Source organism: Carassius gibelio, chromosome A15, assembly GCF_023724105.1.
Source record: "Carassius gibelio isolate Cgi1373 ecotype wild population from Czech Republic chromosome A15, carGib1.2-hapl.c, whole genome shotgun sequence".
Lineage (NCBI taxonomy): Eukaryota > Metazoa > Chordata > Actinopteri > Cypriniformes > Cyprinidae > Carassius > Carassius gibelio.
This window is the reverse complement of record NC_068385.1, coordinates 3,529,366-3,550,698: the sequence shown is the minus strand read 5'-3', so window position 1 is coordinate 3,550,698 and position 21,333 is coordinate 3,529,366. Positions and strand designations below refer to the sequence as shown.

The window sequence follows — 21,333 nt, the reverse complement described above, 5'->3', positions numbered from 1 at the left end:
TTTTATTGTTAAACAGTAAGCATTAAAAACTAAAATACACTGGTGAAACTTGTAAAATTCAAGTTTCAGCCAGGCAGCCTAATTTTGTTATTGTTAAACCATACACATATCTCAGCATGGAGAACCTTAACAAATCAGGAACATTAGTCAGTCCTCTAAAAACAGATGGAAAATTAATAGGGGAAAAAAAAATACATATATATATATATATAATTTAATATTTTTCATAAATTAATCAGTTATTATTTTTATGCATTTTATAACATTTATGTTTGAAATAATAATTATAATAATATTTTATATCTAGGTTTCAGGTCCACATCTTATTATGTAAAAACTTTGTATATATTTAATGTATTTGTATTTTTCACTGTATCACTTTTTCCAATGTATCAATCATTGCTCAGAATTCTAATGAGCGCGCGACCCTGACAGCTTAGGAAGGCACGCTGACGTCACGGGAACGGTAAAGTACAGTTCTGCTGTCTCGGTTGACATTTTCAAACTTTTTGATGCTACTCTTTACTTTTCTTGTCCATGAGAGGGCACACTTTTCCTTAAAATGGCGTGTTTATGGTATATGCGTTTGCATTGTTTTCATTGATTGTGATAACCACCAGTTTTTTTGTTTTGTTTTTTTTACATGGTAGAGAACACTTTTATTTTATAAAATAAATATTTTATATAAATTATATATTTTTTAATCATCCAAATATTCAGGTACTGGCCATATCTTTCTTCACTTGTCACTTCAGTACGTTTATAGGTATGTAGACTATCAAACTTTTCATCTTCTCCAGTTGTTTCAACCTCATTTTCAGTAAGCAGATCGAATCAGCTTCCCATACAGATTGATTGTTGATTAATTAAATGCTGCTTAAATGAGGAAATAATGTCATTTTAATGTAATTTTCATAATAAATACTCTGTGGGCTGATTATGCTTGCAACACCCTTTTAAAAATCAAGGCAAAGTTTGTTTTCATAAAATGCCGAGTGTTTAACAGCACAAACACATCTCTAAGTGAATTAGGAGCTCTCAGGGAGTCCAGTACGCATTCGCATTGACTGCAGATATTGGAGTGTTTCTCTGGGTGTGGTTTAACAGAGACTGACTGCGCTCGTTTTATCATTCCGCTCACCTGAGCCTCTGCCAAAACTGGAGGCGGGAGCGTTTGTATACTGTATAAATAACCCGAGACATGATAGTGAGTGAGAATCATTCAGACTCTAGGAGCATCTCTCTACGGGCTGTGGGTTATTACACATCAATATGCATATAAACGCACCCGAATCGTACAATTTCATGTTTTTATTTTGCTTTTTAATAAGGAGTGGTCTGACTTTGAAGAATGATGCAACGGAGATTTTCTACTCTCATGTGGTCAGTCCCGTGCAGGATGCTCAGAGCAACTCGTCTCTGAATCGCGCGCGCTCCGGTGGAAGAGGCTTCACAGCGCACGAGAGAGGTGAGCTCACGCGCAGCGCTTCAAGACATTAGACTCAATTTTATTAGTGGTCATTTATTTTGATAGATTGTTTTGATGTCTCATTTACAATTAACATGAAAAAAAAGGTTTTGTTAAATTTACGGAAAGGGAGAGTTTTGATTGGTTGATTTAAAGAAACGTCGTTAGAATATCTTAGGCTATGTCTTATTATTATTATTATTATTATTATTATTATTATTTTTAAGTAAACTAAACTCACTTTAAACCAAAATGTTTTTTTATTTTTATTTTTAAGCAAACTAAACTCACTTTAAACCAATATGTTTAAATAAATGTTTCAAACCTTAACAAATATATAACCAATATAACATCACAAAGAGTACTCACACTTCAGAAATTTCTTAATTACTTTGTCTTTAATTATGTGAATTAAATGTTTTTTTGTTTTTATTTGCTCATTCATTTTAGAAAATAGAAAATAAACAAAAAGCTGATATTTTACATGTGCTTAGGAGACCGGGGCTAGTTGTCACACTTTTTACTCTGGTGAATATTTCTGTCAGAGGTTTATTTGTGAATGTCAGTTTCTCTATTGAGGTATGCCTTAAAGTCTTGGCCATCTTCCACCGTCAGATCAGATAATTTAACGTGTGTTGATGTGTAGTGGGGCATGTTGTCACACAGTGAAGACCACCATTAAATAGACTATTAAAGTCTATTATAGATTTTGCAGCAAAATGTAAACAGTAATGAATCATGAAACGCCATTGACATTAACACTGAAATCTATTAATAATATGCAAGTAATTGTATGTTGCAAGGAGAAAGTTAGCTCTTTGTGTTAAGGTTAACGCTGGCAAAATACTGTAGGAAATGATAGCTATATTACACAGTCTCTTAACCACATCGGGAGGCAGAGATAAATTGATGCCGAGTACAATGTCCTCTGAGTGAATCTTGTCAGACTGGAGAGTGGAGGTGCAGCTCAGCTTTTCAGGAAGTCTCCAGGGGGAACCCTGTTTGTTTTGAACGACTGTAACTTGAAGTGGGGAGGAAGAAAATGTCCCTCCGATCCCCATTCATCATGTCCTGTCATAGAGAGGGGGGCACATTGTAACTGAGGTGTGTAGATGCTGTTTGAATGGATCTTGGCTTGGGTTACGCTGACAGGAGACTCTTCTCTGAGGCAGAACAATGCTGACAGTATAGCCAGCAGCACCGGTGAAATCTGACAATAAGAGGCTCAGAGTCATCATTCATCTGTATGCTAAACCATTTCCGCTCAGCTCAGATAAGGGCTTAAGTAAAGCAAACCAAGCATATCATCCATACCACTGTTGTTTATGTCTGTTCACAAACCATGAAGGAACGGCACCAAGGTGAATCCTATAAGTCTTTCTTCATAGATCTTAAAAGACTTGTGTTGATCTGCTATTGATATAACAGTCTGGCTAAATGTTATTTATCCCTTTGTGTTGCAGAACGAATCCCAGTCGGCTGCAGAGAGCTGCGATCCACAAAGTACATCTCAGACGGCCAGTGTACCAGCATAAACCCTGTTAAGGAACTGGTGTGCACTGGACAGTGTCTTCCAGCTCAGATGCTGCCCAACTGGATCGGTGGATACGGTAGGAAGTTCGGGAATCGCCGAAACAATCAGGACTGGCGCTGTGTGAACGACAAGACCCGTACCCAGCGGATTCAGCTCCTGTGCCAGGATGGCAGCACCAGGACCTACAAGATCACAGTGGTGACCTCCTGCAAATGCAAAAGATACACACGGCAGCACAACGAATCGGGAGTGAAGTCTGTGGGATACGCTCATACCCAGATAAAAAAACTAAAGATCAAAGCAGGCACGGGGACGGAAAGCTAAATGAGTCTTTTCCTCCGACTGTGCTATATTTTCCCTTTTAAAAGAAGTTAGTATAAACGTGAGGGCTTGTGACATCAGCTCACAGGAACACTGAACTTTCTTTGTGCTGCCTTTGAGAGCAAGTGCGGGGCTCTGAGTTCACTGTGAAACCAGATGTCCAGTGCAATCTTTGGAAAGAAGAGAAAATGAAGACTAAATCTCATCACCAAAATAATCTCAGTAACATGCAGCCACTAGTGAAGACCTGTTCATAATCACGTCAAAGAGACTGACAATGACAACTGCATATTACGTTACAAAAATGATTAGAAACAGGCCTGTGATCCTAATTGTTTTTGTCATCACTGCCTGATATGTGTGGTAATCACTTGCTGTAGCTAAGTCTTTGTGTAAATGTCTGTACATATACATATGCATTTGTTTATGTAATTAATTGTTTTGAAGGATCTTTATGTGTATTATTGTGACGTATAAGCTGATGTAATATATTTTGCCTTGACTTTGCTGATTTTTAGTTTGTGCAAGCATTATTCCGACAAGATATTGCACTATAGTGGCAATGCTTATATTGGCTATTATGGTGTAAAAACATTAAAATGAAAACATCTGAAAATGTCTCAGTACAATAATTAGCATGAGGTGACATTTTTAACTCCAGTTGATTCATTTTAACTGAACTACAATTCAATACATTAACTTGTCTAATTTTTGTTTCATGCATGACAAACATAGTTTATATAAATTAAACTATAGAATAAATGAAAATAATTATCTAAGATTATAAAATTTTGTGTGCCTCTTTCATATAAAGACAAGGAGGGGTTAACAGACAATATTTAATAATTGACATAACAGTCAATCATCAGCTGTCATCACAGAATCAGACTCTATGACAAGCCATCAACATTTAAAACTAGTTAAAATCTATTTTGTTTTAGAACCACATGTGGGTGAATTAGAAATTCATTTTAGTTCTAATTCTAATTTCTTTTTCAATACAGTGGTAAGTTTCACTATTCATTGCATACTACTATTTATTCCTTAGTTTTTTGTAACTTCAAATAGTTTGTTTTTCTAATATTAAATAAACACTAAAATAATTGTAAAAAAACAAACTTTTTAAGTGAACTATAAGGTCATTCTGACTCAACAAAAAGTGACTAAATAAATGTTACTATTAAAAATTGGGTTAGGCTACTCTACTATTTATTTTAAGGTTACCTTAGTATTTAAAAACGCTAGTGACTTCTAGTAGAGGCTAGTTAAAGAAAGTTAAATACATGTTATGTATTTAGAAAATTATTCATGAACATACATTAAAATGTCAGTGTCCAGTAAAAAGATACAGTTGATGTTCGTGTGCATGAATTTTGATTCGGAGTACCATTTAAAAAACATTAAATCATTCTACACAAAGGGATGAGATCCCAGCTGCCACGATCTCTTGATAGGTGGACCGTGGTCGAAAGGCTCGCACTCTCTGACAGAGTTACACCGGGAAAGCTGCAACACTACAGCCGCGAAACAGCCCAAATCACCCCGCAGAAAGACGGTTAACATGTTCTTCCCTTGAACTCGGTTGCCCCAAGTGATGAGCTTATTAGAACGGTGAAGAAATGCAGCACGTCGCGGCTCTTCCTCCGACAGGCCTCTGGATCCCGGCTGTCTGCTGGCACGCCACGCCGAGCCGAGCGCGGACCGGCCCGGTTGCGCGCCAGTGGATTTCCTGGTACGTTAGATGTAGTTCTGCTCGTCAGAGGTTCCGGGGAAAGGGCGGTACTGCCCACACCCAAAGAATTCTGCACCATTCTCAACAGACCTCTGATAAGCTACACGATTCAAGCGTTTGAGAGGTGAGACTTGCCATACTGTGTCAGTGAGCAGATGAAACTGAGTTTTAATAACCCAAGTTACACACTTGACACGTAGTTTGTTATTAGCAGAAGAAAACATCACAACAATAAATTATTATACCTGTCACAGTTACGTCCGTTGCTTAGACAACTGGATTTTTCCCCCTTTCAAGTAAACAGGCAGCAGTCCAAGGACATACTGAATGTAGCTCATGTCCAGAACAGCTTTTTCAATACTTATTAAGAACATCTGCAGATGCTTAAAGACTTGGGAAAGGCTAAAAGCACTTGACATTGACTTGGCATATTTAATAAATTGCACTGTGAAGTAAAAGTTTGCTGTGAGTTTCATATTCAAAAAACTGTCACTTCAATTGTCTGGGACAAAAGCATCAACTAAGAGCTGTTGTAATTCAATTTATGGAATACTACATTCAAATGTCCAGACTATATGACAGATGTGGCCTAAATAAGCATGTCTTATTAAATTATAGTTATTTCTGTGTCGTTAGACACTATAACATGCAAAAAGCAGAATGTCAGGTATACTTTTGACCTACTACTGTAAGTTATGTTTTCATTGTTTTAATATGTACAGTAATGTATTAATCCATAATTCTTTCAGTTGTTTAGATCTTAATCTAACAGGCTGCATTAAAAATCACACACAGTTATATCTAAAAAGATTTGGATAATGTACTACTTTACATGCACTATATTATGGATGTGTTTAATGTAATCCACACATATTACATTTATTTTGTTGTTATGTCTCTGCCAATCACAAATCTAATTGCGTGGTCTTGTGGGATAGTAAATTGCCTGTAGTTTCAAGCAATCCTGAAGACCTTGATTAGCTGGTTAATATGTCCAAGGGTTTTACACTTAATTCCCCGCTGTTATTGTTGGGAAATATCCACACCCCTAAACATGACAAAACCAAACGTGATTGGTTGCATTCAAAGCTGCCAAGGTTCCCAGACCTTCGGCTGTCAGTCTGGCTATGTGAGAATAGTCTCCACCTGTTGGCTAACAATGTAAATAATCATAGAGAAACCACAGAGATCTCCCAAGTGAATGTATAAAAAATGTGCTCAAGCACCTCAGAAACCCCTTAAAGGGTAAGTTCACCCAAAAATTTCAATTATGTAATTAATGACTCACCCTTACTCTCCAAACCCGTAAGACCTCCGTTCATCTTCGGAACACAGTTTAAGATATTTTAGATTTAGTCCGAGAGCTCTCAGTCCCTCCATTGAAAGTGTGTGTACGGTATACTGTCCATGTCCAGAAAAGTAAGAAAAACATCGTCAAAGTAGTCCATGTGACATCAGAGGGTCAGTCACCCTAGCAGCCAAAGAGCAAAGGGTTTGTTTTCTCTTCTTTATCCAGATTCTGTTTCAAAATTGTGCATTTTATGGAATTTAACATAAGTTTGAAGAAAAAAATGATTATCTCTGCTCATGAGTCTGATTATCTCTGCTCTATTATCATATAAATTAATTGGTGTAAATTATATATTTGATTCAAATACATACTTTCTTTGTGGTTTTCATTTGGAATACTTCATTTTAAAACACTTTCTGAAATGTCTGTATTGATGAAAGTCTGTTCACACTGAACACTCCCTTCCCTAATCTGCTGTAACATGGTCTACATATCTATCAAATGTACGTTGAGTGAAAGTTGGACCACTTTAAGCCATTCATAAAACAGAATTTCTGATGCAGGCTTCAAAGATACGTGTAATGCTGTTATATAATAAATATGAAAAACTCCAATCAGAGAAGCTGTTTATAATATCTAGTATCTACAGTGGGTATAGAAAAAAATCAACCCCCTTTAAAATAATCACATTTTGTTGTTTTGCCAACAGAAATCAAGACAAACAGTTTTTGTTTTATTTACCGGTAGTTATATGTACTCAGTGCAACTTATAACATCCAAGTTAAAGATATAACACCAATATGTATGAGTTGGAAAAAGGATCACCCCTTGTGTCAGTATTTTGTTGAACCACCTTTTGCTTTAATTACAGCCTTTAGTCTGTTGGGATTTGTCTCTACTAACTTTGCACATCTAGACACTTTTCTTTGCAGAAATTAAATTTAATTTAACACCAACAAGGTGAAAAAAAAGTGCAAAAAGGTAAACGTGTCTTAAAAACAGACTACAGTTTTGTTTTCCCAATGTACAAAAGGGGACAGGGATTTACAGTTATGTATATCACATGTTCAGGTTTACATGTAATTAATTGTTTTTGCCACAAATTGGGTGTGTAAAAGATTTATGATTTATATTATTATAATAATGACAAGCAGTACAATCTTTACATGGAAAGTTTCCTTGGGACCTGAGAGGGTCCCAGGAGTGGGCATATAGGTATCTGCATGCACCAATTTGTCCCTTATCTCCTTCCAAGTACTGAAATGCTCCAGGAAAGTTCTTTTCATGCTGAGCTAATCAAATTAGCACAGTGGGGAAATCGTGGCCTAGTGGTTAGAGAGTAATCCTGTAGTGTGAGCCAGGCTTGAGGTTGTGGGTTCGAGTCTCAGGCCAGCAATACCATGAGTTAGGTGCCCTTAAGCAAGGCACTGAACCCCCAACTGCTCCCCGGGCGCCACACCATAAATGGCTGCCCACTGATCCGGGTGTGTGTTCACAGTGTGTGTGTGTGTTCACTGCTGTGTGTGTGCACTTTGGATGGGTTAAATGCAGAGCACGAATTCGGAGTATGGGTCACCATACTTGGCTGATTGGGGGCAGCTATGGCCTAATGGTTAGAGAGTTGGACTTGTAACCTGAAGGTCGTAGGTTGAAGTCTTGGTGCCGGCAGGAGTTGTAAGTGGAAGGGAGTAAATGAACAGCGCTCTCTTGCACCCTCAATACCCATGGCTGAAGTGTCCTTGAGCAAGGCACTGAACCCCCAGTTGCTCCCCACGTGCTGGATATATAGTTTCCCACTGCTTCTCACTGCTGTGTGTGTGCACTTGGATGGGTTAAATGCAGAGCACCAACTCTGAGTATAATGTCACGACTTTCACTTGATCAAATGGCTTTGTGTACCATTGAGAAGGTGATTAGCTACACCTGACTGAGTTTACAAGTCATTTTTAAGAGGGGACGGGGGTGACCCAGTGATTCAGTTTTTTTCATTTATTTTTTTGACATGTCGGTGTTATATCTTTAACTTGAATATTATAATCTGCAGTGTGTAAATACAGCTGGCTAAATCAAAAACTGTCCATCTTCATTTCTGTATATATATATATATATATATATATACACACACCATCCTGGTATATATATCCAGGCAAACGTCATGAAATCTGCATCAGGAACAGAATAACTCACCAGACGAGGAGAAATCCAGCTTCGTTTGTGGTTTGACAGCATTGCAGGCTGTTCCAGTGTCCATAAATCACTAAGATAAACATATTGTTGACACCTCTCAGCACTACTCCTCAAAGTATGAAACCGGATAAGATATTTTAGAAATGTTTTTGCTGGCTCTGAAATGTGAGGTTCAAGATTTCTGTGATTTTCTTCTAAATCTCCTCTCTACGGCAATGACAAGGGCTGGAGAGCAAAACCCATATGTTTATGGAGCACTCAACAGAATATGAGCGGTATAGTGATTCATTGCTTGACCCTAATGCACCATTGTTTAGTAATCATGAATAAATAGATTTTTATAAGGCATGTTTTTAATTATCCTATTGTCTACCTGTTTATTTTTATTTTTTTCAGGCCTCAGGTGCGATACGTCCTTTGGTGTCCGCGGTCATTGCGACCTCATCAGAGCGCTACCTGGACCACTCGGTGGAGAGAGCAAAGTACCGCACCAGTGAAATGCCTCAAGGATTCCTTTATGACATTATTTTCCAGGCCTACCAATGGGTATTAGAAAACCAAACACGTATATTGATTAGAATAAACCTCAGAGTTAATATTCAAAGTACATTAGTACAAACTACATATCTCAATTTCTGTTGTATACATTTTTATAAAATCAAACAAAGAAATGTGTTCAAATCTTGGTCCAACTTTTGTTCATTGTCCCTGAGATTTGCATAAACCCACAGGTTCTTCTGCTCTAAGGCATTGTGACTTTTATTATTATTCCCATGTGTAATTAGTTGTGTGCCAAAATAATAAATCATAATTGTTTAGTCTGGCTCAAACAATGCATTCACAGAAATGCTGCTTTCTCATCCAGACTAACAAAGTTTCTCATGGAGCTGGAGTGTAGTGTATTTCTTCCTTTTTTTATGTCATTTATTGTTGTAGGACTGCGATCTTTGTATCTGATTATGTTTTAGTTGAACTTTCGATAACCGTAACAGATAGAAGTGTTAAAAAGAAGCATTGGGATTTATAGGGCTCCTTAGAGGAGCATTTTTTGGGTGCCGGATTTTTTGCTTCTGGAAATTTTGTTGCTTTTGGCTGCGATTAGCTTGAGTTTTCTGTGTCAAGTCACAGCTGTCTGTCCTCAATTAATTCTAAATAAAGATAAAACCATGACATGAAGAAATACAGAGGATGAGGCAATCTGAAGAATGGGTAATATCAAGCCCGCATGGGTGTTACCTGACACTCCGGCTCTTCTGGGTCTTTTCTTCTCCAACCCCAACAGTGAAGGGTCTGCGAAAAGATTTATATGCTTCTCAAACCAAATTTTCTATGAGACTCTGCCATCACGAGACATAAGGCAGTCCATACTTCTTTTTTATGTAGCATTCAGCGCATTTGACACTTTTTTACAATGGGTTTTTTTTCAGGTGGGTGTTTTGAGTGAGGGTTTTTGGATGTAGCCGACGGCCATGTGTCAGAACCCTCTCTGTGGTAGCCTCGAAATGACTGATGCCATTTCAGCATGCCATCCCATTGAGTCTCAGAGAGCTTGAGCTTTACAAAAGAAGAGACATCCAACCCCGTGAAGGTCTGGATGTGCATTGATGAAAAAGAGGGGGGGGGGGGGGGGGTGCCAAAGGTTAAATGATTGCAGGACTTCTCTCCTTTAATTTGCCCTGAAATCACAAAGCTATGTAAGCGAAGCTCTCCTCTCCACACGGGATGAAATATTGCTTTAGATATTGCGCTCGTGACGTCTCGGGTGGCATGATTTAGGTTATGTAATCCAACCGCTGTCTTAGAGCGATTAACTGCAAAGAACTCTATTCATAAGAATCGGAGACATTTTTTATAGAAATCCCATGCCCAGATGCTTGTCTCTATAAGAAACAGTCCTTCATGACCTGAAAAAGTTAGTTCCTACACAGGTGTTTGGATAAAGGTTTGTATGGTTCTGATTTACGTCATCAGCATTTATCAAACTGGAGCTTCTTGTTTCGTTTTTTTCTTCTGGTTTTTGTCCTGATTTCTCCTTTGCAGTGCAATGAATTTGACTTTGAGTTTGGCTTCGAGTGCCTACACTTGGCCCTGCAGCATTGTGGTGCGAATGCAAAGCTCATAGAAGGACCACCGACTTTGTGGAAAGTAAGGAACAAAAGGTTTGACTTATTGTTGTCTTGCGTATAGGATTTATGCCACACATAGTAGGTCCAGCAGTCTGAAAACACATTGAAAACGTTTCAGTTCATATTTTTTAAACCTGGAAAAACATTTGAGATATAAAATGAGATTCTAGATGTCTAGTTCTAGAATTTCTAGATGACAAAGTATAAGTCCACATTAATCCAGATAATTTTGAAAATGCACCCTTTTCTCTTAAATACATTACAGTGTTTTTGTGCAAGAAAAAAAAAATGATTGCGCCTGAAGAATAGCATGAACATTGTATGATGTCTGGTCTCTATTTATCCTCTCATTAAGCATTTATGAAGCTTTATGCATGCCCAGGAACTATTCAGATATTGTTTTGGATATATTCACAATCAATGCCTATGTGGGTTAAATTTGACTAAACAAAATTTGAGAAATTCATGTGAATTTTTTATTTTATTTCTACTTGTAAAACTGATTACCTGCTGTAATGGAATGTTTTTTTATTGAATCAGGAAAATGTACAACAGAAGTATATTTACTAGTGGTCTCAGACTTTTGGGCTCCACTAAATGTTTATGTCTATTGCAACAAACAGTAAATCACTCCTAACAGTGTGTACAACCACTAAAACTAACATTCATTTCTATAGTATACAGCACATTTGCTTCAAGCACAAGCTGTCAGTTTTGCACAGTCCTTTAATGTGATGTTTTATAGCCCTTGTTTTCCTTTTGTAGGTAACATACAAGCTAGATCTAGCATCTGCGGAGGCTATTATTAAAGGTATTGTGTTTAAAGTTGTTCAGTAAAGAAATAAATAGGCCACTTATTTGAGTCATTGTTGGGAATACAGTATTGCCATTCACTGTTGTTATTGCAGACTTGATGTTGTTTGATTATACTTTTTATCTGGGCAAGTCAAAATAGACACTTTTCCACAGTCAGATCATTGGGCAAAAACAAACTGTTAGTAACGTGTATGTAAATATACAAAGAGAGATTGTGGACCACAGAGGCTAACGGCCATTTCAAAATGTCTACATGTTGTCTTTCTGTATACAAACAAACTTTTTAAGAGAAATTATAAAAATGACTTTTTTTTTACCTGTAAGGTATGAGTTGACCCAGCAAAGGGCCAGTTCTCTGGTTTGGAAAGAAATCAAAGAATTGGTCGAAACCATTTTGCCATAAATGTGTGGTGGTTCAGCTGTATGTGTGCATGATTTTAGTAAAGTTTCCATGCACTCATTTACTAAACACCGTATTTCTTAAAAAAATGTACAGATGAAAGATCCCACAGGATTTTTTTTTATTTTTTATTATTACACACTCTTAGAGTTGCTTCTTCAAACTTGTTCACAAACAGGGTTAAACTGCAGTGATTATGGTTAAATGTACTAATAACTAAGGTTCAATATTTTCATTTTGTCTTCAGAGACCCCTTTGAGGTCAGCACGTATCATCACAGGAGCTGAAGCAGAAGCCACTGAGTTGGCTAAAGCGCTTCAGGAAAAACTGAACATGGTATGTTTAAGATGACATCCCTCGTCTTACAGTTTAGTTAAAATAGCCTTTGCTTAGATATGTGTTGTGTATTTAGATGTTTTAAGCTGTCTGTCTGTCAACTCTCTTTACTCTAATTTCCTACTCACCCCCTCCAAAAACCAAACTCACTCAAACTCAGAGTCCTGCAACTGTATGAGGACTAACAGATGGTGAGAACGATACTTGGATGTACTTTTTGAAATGGATAAGGCGTCTTGTTCAAGTGTGACCACTTTCCCATTTATTCCACTCTGATTTTTGGAGCCAGTCCAGCTCGAGACATGTCTTTACGATGTAGCTCTTGCTGTAGGAGATTCATCTTCCAGTGCACCTACAAAAAAAATGAAATGGGACGTGTTTTATTAAGACCTCATGCATGCAACGGAAGCCCATCCTCCTTTGTAGCTGTTCCAAGTTCTTCATTAAGCTCATGTCCTTCTCTTGATAATGTTGCAAACATGAGAGCACCCAGCGTACCGTACGCCTGATTGGTTCCAGACGTTGCTGCTCCCCCAGGTGCCGGCTGGGGTCAGTTCTCCCGAGCTGTTCCTGCGACTCGAGGGAGATGAAAGAAAAGGAGGTGATTACAGATGAGGAATCAAATTTGTCCTAGTGCCATTTGTAAATCTAATCCCCATTACAGTGTCTCCATTACAGCGAAGTTAAACTCAAAGTTGGGACCATTCCAGGCATCCAGGTGGTACGATTGGCTCTGGCTGCGTTTTTTTGGTTATAAAGGATAACAGACAGTGATAAGGTGATCCTTTTAGCAAGATGTAATAATTACACCCATGTATGCTGCAGATAAGAAACCAGAATGGGGTGCCGTCTACTTTCATCAAGCCTCAAGTTCACTAGGGGAACATTTTTTGCTTGGAAACGCTGGATTAGAGTCTAAACCCGTGTACCATAAGGTGCAGATCTCGAACGTGGTATTTTGTATATGACCGAGAGTGATATTCACATTCCTCAGCTGTGGGATTTCAAGATAATTTAATACCGAGAGCATGCAGGTAGTGTATATATCATTTTAAGCTACATAAGTAAATCTCACGCAGAAAAAAATCCACTTTAGTTCCATCAGAGACTATAAAATTCCATTGACTACATGTAATCCTGGCATTTCAGTGATACTGCATAACTCTTGACTGTAATGTATTCCTACGTCAACCTCGGATTAAGCCACAACATGAGCTGACATGATTCCCAACACGTAACTGCGGTTACAAATGAACTCCTTGCCCGGGAAAAAAAACACATTTCTGTTTTTGAATAGTTTACAAATCGTTTGTTTGTAAATCTGTGGAAATTAAAGCATTACCAGAATTTTTTGCATGACCCGTAACGTCTAATCAGGACCAAGTGTGTGGCTTGTTTTTGGGTTTTGGTCATTTTGAAGCACTTATTCTTGCTTCGCCACCATTCAAAAATCCTCATGTAGGCTTAACAGCTCAACCTGGTTCAGATTTCAAAATGATCTTGTAAATCCACAGCTTGGAGTGAGCTGGTTTTCATCTAAAGCCATGGTTGGTTATCTTTCAAGAGTGAATAGTCCTTGCATGTGTTTCCAATAACCATTTAATATTTCCAGTTTTCTCGTCAAGGTCGAGTCTGTGCCAAACACTTCTGTTTATTTCAGGGCCAGGGACAGGATACGATTTGATATGAGGGCTATAATATGATTTCATATGCAGAGCATCTGTGGTTGTGTTGCTTTTATAAAAAGGGATGATGAATCATTAGATCTTAATAAATACAATTTGTCTTTCGTGATGGTGGGATTGCTTGTTTTATTGAATTTGGTCTCTTTTCTCAAATGGAGACAGACGTCATTCCATGTGCACAGGAGAGTAATGCTTAGTGCCTCTCCAAAACTAGAAACTTCATTCACTTATCGTATGTCAACGATACATGCATACACAAGTAATTCCATGTTGAAGCCAGCATAAATCAGATTTGACTTTTTAATGCATGTTCCTGGTCCTTATTGTGAATGACTCATCTGTCACTTTATTTAAAATAAAAAACAAATTGTTTTTGTAATAAATCATCAAAATATAACAACATAATCTCACTCTGAAACACCTTTACTTTTTTGCTGACATTAGTAAGTCAGTCTAGTCTATTGAATAGTGTTAACTAATAGCCAGATGGCTTTTTTGCTTTTGAAAAAAAAAAAAAAAAAAAAAAAACACGAAATTAAATTTGGATTCATTCTGGTATGCACACTACCGTTAAAAATTTGGGGCTTTTGAAAGAAGTCTCTCATACTCACAAAGGCTATGTTTATTTGACCAAAAAAAAAAAAAAATTACAATAAAATAAAAAGTGGTTTTATATTATTAGTGCTGGGCAATGATTAATAGTGATAATTGAATCCAAAGCAAAAGTTTTTGTGTACTGTATATATGTATTATGTGTATATATATATATATATATATATATATACACACACATGCATGATTATATTTAAGAAAAATATATTATGTTTATATATTAAATATATTTATATAATAAATTGTTTATATAAATATATACATCAAAAATACATGTAAATATTTTCTAAATATATACTGTATGTGTGTGTGTATATACACACAATGATATATATCATATATAATGATAAATATACACAGCACACACACATATATTATGTAAACAAAAACTTTTATTTTGGATACAATCAATCACAATTAATTGTTGCCCAGCACTTATTTTAATATGTTTTAAAATTAGTTTTATTCTTGCAATGGCAAAACTGAATTTTCAGCATCCATCGCTCAAATCTTCAGTGTCACATGATCCTTTAGAAACCATTACAGAACTAACAAATTGCTAAGTGTGATTGTATCATATAATAATTGCTGTTAATAGTGTTCATCGTCTGGTTGACTGTCTTGTGTTAATTTTTTTGAAAATTCCTGTCATATTCACATAAACTGACAGTCACCACTCACCACTTATAAGCTACTACTAAATATTGTAGAAACTTAATTTTCTGTAAAGTTGCAATAATAATAATAATAAACTTGAATTTAATCCTGATATGCTGAATTATTATTATTATTTTTGTAAAAATTAATGTTAAATTATTTCTAATAAATCCCCATAAGAGGTTCTATTTAGTCTGGGTAAGTCTTATTATACTTGTTCTCAGTAGGATATATATACAGCCATCATTTACTGTAGAAATTTTCACCCACTTATTAGTTTGGTCTGACATTAATGTTATGTCCTTTTTTTTAGATGACTGGATCAAACTTCTTTTGGGGTCCTGGATATGGTGAAACATTTTGAAGACACTGACCAAGCTCGTTTATACCCAGTAGTTATTGTATGGGTAAGTTTACACGCATTGACCTTTTCAGTGTTAAGTTTAAAATATTTTTTTTTATGTATGTTCCTTGATGTTACTTTAACCAAACATAGCATTCAGTGTGAACACAGAACTATCTGAGAACATTTGACTGTGAAGGGAGAGAGTCTAACCTTAAACTCAGTTTGATGTTTCCATCAATGTGACATAGAAACAAATGATATGCATCAGATCACAGAAGTGCTAAAACTTACTGATAGTATTTGTGGCATTATGTTGATTATTAAAGTTGATTGTAAATATAGACCATAAAAAATAATTGGTAGATAACCCAATGTTTAAATAAAGTGACATAATTATAAATAAAGATGTAGCTTGGAATAATCTTACACTAAAACATGATCTTGTCCAGTCCTAACTTTTAAGGGCAAATTACTAATGAGTAAGATCAGTTAGAGCAACTTTTTTTGGGAAGTACATTTGCTTGTTTGGAAAAACCTCTTGATGTTTTTTTTTAATTTGTTGTTCTTGTTCAGCATTTGTACCTCAAAACATCTAAGTCTTAGGCCCCGTCCACACGGAGACGCTTTCTGTGAATACACACAAATTTTTTATCAGATAGGCATTTCGTCCACATGGATCCGGCTTTTTCGCAAGGTGAAACCACTATTTTTTGAAACTGGGTCCCAGAGTGGATAAATTTGAAAACGGCGTCTTTGCATTTTCGTCTGGACGGCTAATCCGTATATTTTCTGAAACGATGACGTCATCAGCCCACGTCTCCCCCCTAGTCAGACACCTCTACGTCATGTAACAGCAACAAAAACATGAACAAACACTGAACGATTGTCTTTTTATTAACTAGCATTAACACTGATTAATAAATGTATTGTTCCATGTTCGTTTGTGTACCACGCGCAAGGTTTATGAGCATAGTCCAAGTCTTCTTCTCTGTTTTTATCTCTGTGGCAGAATTACAGCGCCACATACTGGTCTGGCATGTATACTACATCATTATGCGGTTTCGTGTGGACGCGGATATTTCTTGAGACGAGGAAAAAAAAGATCGGATTGGGGTAAACTCCGTCTCCGTGTGGACGAGGCCTTAATCTCTGGGAATGCTATCACTCTCACCTTCATTTCTTAAATTTGTTTCAAAAGCATACATTCTGCTCCTGCAGTCCTGCAGCTCCAGCCTTCCCAGAATCCATATGTGCTTCCTTAAACATTCCCTCCGAAGGGCTGTTAGATAACCTCTACTCTCCATCATTATTGGTTTCACTCGTTGTTTGGATTACACAGATGCTTTATCTTATCATCATTACAGATGTCATGATAACACTGTGAGTGCATGTGATTGCAAGTAAAACCTCAAGCCGTGCTTCAAGATTATTTTATAAAGAGCTATTCGGAGGAATGCTTAACTTTCTTTACATTTACATTACATTTGGATCCACTTAAGACTCTTTTACATTTCCGTCCGGGTTTTCAGTTACCTTTTTTTGTACTTGCAGAGATACTTTGTTATGAAACTACGAAAAAAGCTATTAGTCAAAAGTAAACAGCAGTTCCCCCATTTCTACTGGGGTATGACCTCTGTTAGAAATATGTCTTTCTTCAAGCAGTTTGCAAAATGAGCACAGCCCGTTTTATTTGGTACGGATGCATACAAGCCACATCTTCTTGAAATGGTGATGCAAGGGAACGGAAAAAGAAATTGCATTCATTTAACGGATCGGTGAATGCTGGGTCAGTTGCAATGGAAACTTTTCACTAAGAGCTGGTTCTTAACGTTTTGCATGGGAGCTCAACCCGTCCAAACACACAGAAAGCTGAGAGTTTGTTAAAAAGAGTACTTAAAATTAATAGGTCTGTCCCATAGATATATAGTGTATTCTATTGTATATTCTATGGTTTTTTTTTTTTTTAACAATAGGGAATGTTTAGTTGAAATAAGTGCAGGTTATTATGTTATTATAAATTTTTTGTGGATGGATGGAGTCACTGCTGATGATTGGATAAGTATTTTAATGTTTATTAATTCCTGTTGATCAGGAATGTGCATTATTTATTTTGCCAGTGTTTTTTTTTTTTTTTTATAATTAAGTTTAGTTTTTAAGTTGCAGGTAAACAAAATCCTGCATTTCATCTTTTTATTACCGTATTTAACTATATGTTCACATTTCAGTTAATGGTTACATGAGATGCAGGTAGACAAAAAAAATCATATTTTTTTTAGTAAATGCTTTTATTAGTTGTTTAAGTTTCGATTTTAAGTTAAAGGTCCCGTTTTACGCGCTTTTTTTGGAGCTTTGATTGTGTTTACAATGTGCAGTATAACATGTGTTCATGTTTCGCGTGTAAAAAAACACAGTATTTTTCACACAATTCACATCTGTATACTGCTGTTTTCACTGTCATAAAAACGGGCTGATGTCTTCCTTGTTCTATGAAGCCTTGCCTTCAGAAATATGTAACGGGTTCTGATTGGGCCAGCGGTTCCTGTGCTGTGATTCGACAGCAGCTGAGAGCAGGCTGCCCTCCTGGTAACGTGATTGGGCTAGAACGCACGTGCTGGAGATGTATTTATAGTCACAGGAGGAGCGTTTTTACTGACGAGATGCGCATGAAAATCGCATTTGTTTTTTTGCACAGCCCTACCATCTAGTTAGCAAAGCTAAACAGCGTTGCCCTTTGTGTAATAAGTTACAGAAACTGTTAAACGCACCAACTTAAATAATAAAATACACTTACCGGTTGTGGTCCAGACAAAGAGGGAACTGCTCCATCTTTCAAGAATAATCTTTGTGCAAATCCAGCATTAAACTGATTGAGATTGAGAAAGTTGTCCTCAGCAAGCTGTCCTCAGCAAATTGAGCTGCACATAGTTTTACATGTGCATATTTAACTCGGGAACCGAGTTAAACATAAATTGTAACCATTAATCTCAAAGTACAGCGTTCAATGGGAAGCCCAAACAAAGGTGATTGGACTCAGAGATGAAAAAAACAGCGTTTCAACGACATGGCGACAAAAACAAACAGCTCTTCCTTCTTCTCCATCGGAGCGCAACAAGGCCACGCCCCCTGTTTGTGAATTCATGTGGGCAGTGGTTAGTCAAAAAAACTGTTTTAGTGACGTCATTACTGAAGGAACTAGAGGGCTATAGTCCAAACGGGTCGTTTTTTGTAGGCTAATTCTGTTAAATCAAATATCTCGCTTGGCATTGAACTTTGAGCTTTAGAATTTTACAGATATTATTTATACTCTAACAACAACATTACACACTAACTAAAGTTTAAAACATGGAATCACGAAGAAGGGGACCTTTAATAATTTAATAATTAAACAGCACATTGGCATGTTCAGATTTCTCTATTGTCAGTTACTGGTAAAATGATATGCCAGGAAACATACAAAATTGAATAATTTTAAAGATATTTAATTTTACTTTTGTCATCCTTATGCTTTTCTTAAACTTATGAACTCCCTGCCGTTCCCTCAGTTTGTGAAACCTTGCTCTAGATAAGTTAAGATGTTTTTTTATTTATTTTATTAATCATTTTGTTGACAGGTACAGCTGAACATGAGAAAGCAGTCCATGGACAGCCAGAAGACAGACGATTTAGAAGCCTTCAGGAGTCTGGCCTCTTAAGTCATACAGGGAAATGTTCTGCTCTATGGATTTCAGATTTAACACACCAAGGTAATTTTCTCAATGAGATATCATTATATGTGTTAAAGACGTAGTTCACCCAAAATTTGAAATGATAGCTTTGTTTACAAGCTTTTTCTGAGGCTGATCTGGCCTGGATAAAAGGTCTAGCAAAATCCATGAAGAACCTTGTCTGATTGCTTGTTCAGGAGGTCTAAAACATGTGTCCTATTGAGAATTAATTAAGTCACTGTGGCTCTGGTGGGAAAAAATCATGGAGAGTGATGTGTGAATTTACCCTGTCTGGCTGCGGCCCCCATTAAAAACGGTCAGACAGCTGAGGGGAGTGACTGTAATATGTGTTCGTCATGATACAATGGTTATTTTTGTGAGATAGTGGAAGTGCAGATAAAGACCATGCATAAATCACGCTCATAGGTCCTGTAATGATGAGGATAATTCCTCCCAGATGCGCTTATTCATGCTTTACAAAATAGCTGCCAAGACTCGCTTTGTGAATTCTGAGCCGTCCAACTACCTTCATGCAGAATGTGATATAAGGTTTTTTTCAATAGAGGTCATGCCTCCTAATTTGGTATTTTATCCAGATCCTTTTTGAGATGAAGTGCAATCGTTGGTGAAACCGTCAGATGTTTTCTGCTGCTAGTCACGCCTGAGGGTTTTTGGATGAGCCAGCGGTTAAATATATAGACTTTCCATTGCCTAATACTATACCAAATTTATTCCACTGGCATCATTCATGGAGTCAAAATCACTTTAAAAGGCTTATATCACAAGCAATTTAGTTTTCCTTGATCTTTTAAGATGAAATAGCTTGATGCAATATGAAAAATACAGTAAAGACTGATTTTGGCCAGACATTTTAATCTGAGTTTCACCTAAGGTAAAGCACTGTTAAAGCATTTCACATAAAGTTATGTTTCTTAAAGGCATGGTAGGAAAAATAAATAGTTTAATTCTAAGGGTTTAAGAGAGCGTGGCTTTTGCAGGGTGGATTATATTATATTATATATTACAAATATTATATTTAAATAAATGCATGAAATGACTGTTAAAATAGATAATATAAATAGGTTTCATAATAAAATATAGTATTCAAAAACTGTACTTTGACATGTATAACATCAGAAATTGTCATTTATTTTGTCTGCACTAAAGATAGTGTAGTTAAGGGTAGTTCACGATGACTTGAGGACGATTTGATCGCTGTAGTCTTCCAGGATTGTTTGGATTTGTTTCTCCTAGCCAGATGTTTGTACATGTGGAGCACTTAACTTGTGGAGGGTTTGTTGTTTTGAGAACACTGGCATCTGATAAGGATTGGTGAACATCTTCTCATAAACACACATTAAGGCTTCATTAAATATTTTTTTTTTTAAGAACTTTTTAAAAATCTGCTTCAAGAACTAAACATACCTGTGTTCCATTTGTTCAGTGACAGATGACTTTTAGGACAGGATTTGACTTCAGTCTTTCAACACATTTCAGTGCAGCTTGAGACCGAACCTACATGTTCTGGACCTCCAGGTTATATTTAAGTGTTTCTCGCTAATCGCCCTTCACGTAGATAGTGAAGAGATGTTTGCGTGATTCGTTGTGTGTAAACAATGACAGGCCTTGTTAAACAAATAATTTCTTCCAGTCTTTTCACAGTATGTTTGTAATATGCAAAGTTTGCCTTATTGAATCCAGACTGAGGCAAGCATGACGCTAACAGCCACACAGCAGCTTTGTACTGTAAATCTAATGAAGTAATGACATGAATAAACTAGATAGATAGATAGATAGATAGATAGATAGATAGATAGATAGATAGATAGATAGATAGATAGATAGATAGATAGATTAGAGAACGATTGGTTGATTGATTGATTTTTAGGTCTAAAATTGTAGTTTAAGTGGAAAAATTTACTCCAGGCCATTGAATTATTAGAAAATAATGCACACTTTGAGTCGCATATTGGCCGCATCACCACCTCGGGTGTGCATTATTTTCGAATAATTCACTTGCCTGTTGTCAGCTATTCCTTACTTAGTTTATTCCAGTGATGTGAAATCTGTATTTTCAGCAATATCCTATATTTTCTAATATGTTGATTTGGTCCTCAA

At 36.6% G+C, this 21,333-nt stretch overlaps 1 protein-coding gene and 1 pseudogene across 1 annotated transcript; both read left to right on the top strand.

The window, feature by feature from the left end:
- The first annotated feature begins 742 nt into the window (after window positions 1–742).
- On the top strand, window positions 743–3,939 carry LOC128029506 (sclerostin domain-containing protein 1). The gene is made up of 2 exons (XM_052617319.1): window positions 743–1,468; window positions 2,932–3,939. Exons 1-2 carry the CDS (start codon window positions 1,273–1,275, stop codon window positions 3,324–3,326), a joined length of 591 nt encoding a protein of 196 aa, XP_052473279.1. The 5' UTR covers window positions 743–1,272; the 3' UTR covers window positions 3,327–3,939.
- Window positions 3,940–3,960: 21 nt separating this feature from the next.
- The window catches only part of LOC128028826 (D-ribitol-5-phosphate cytidylyltransferase-like), a 30,273-nt pseudogene continuing 12,900 nt past the window's right edge, over window positions 3,961–21,333 (top strand).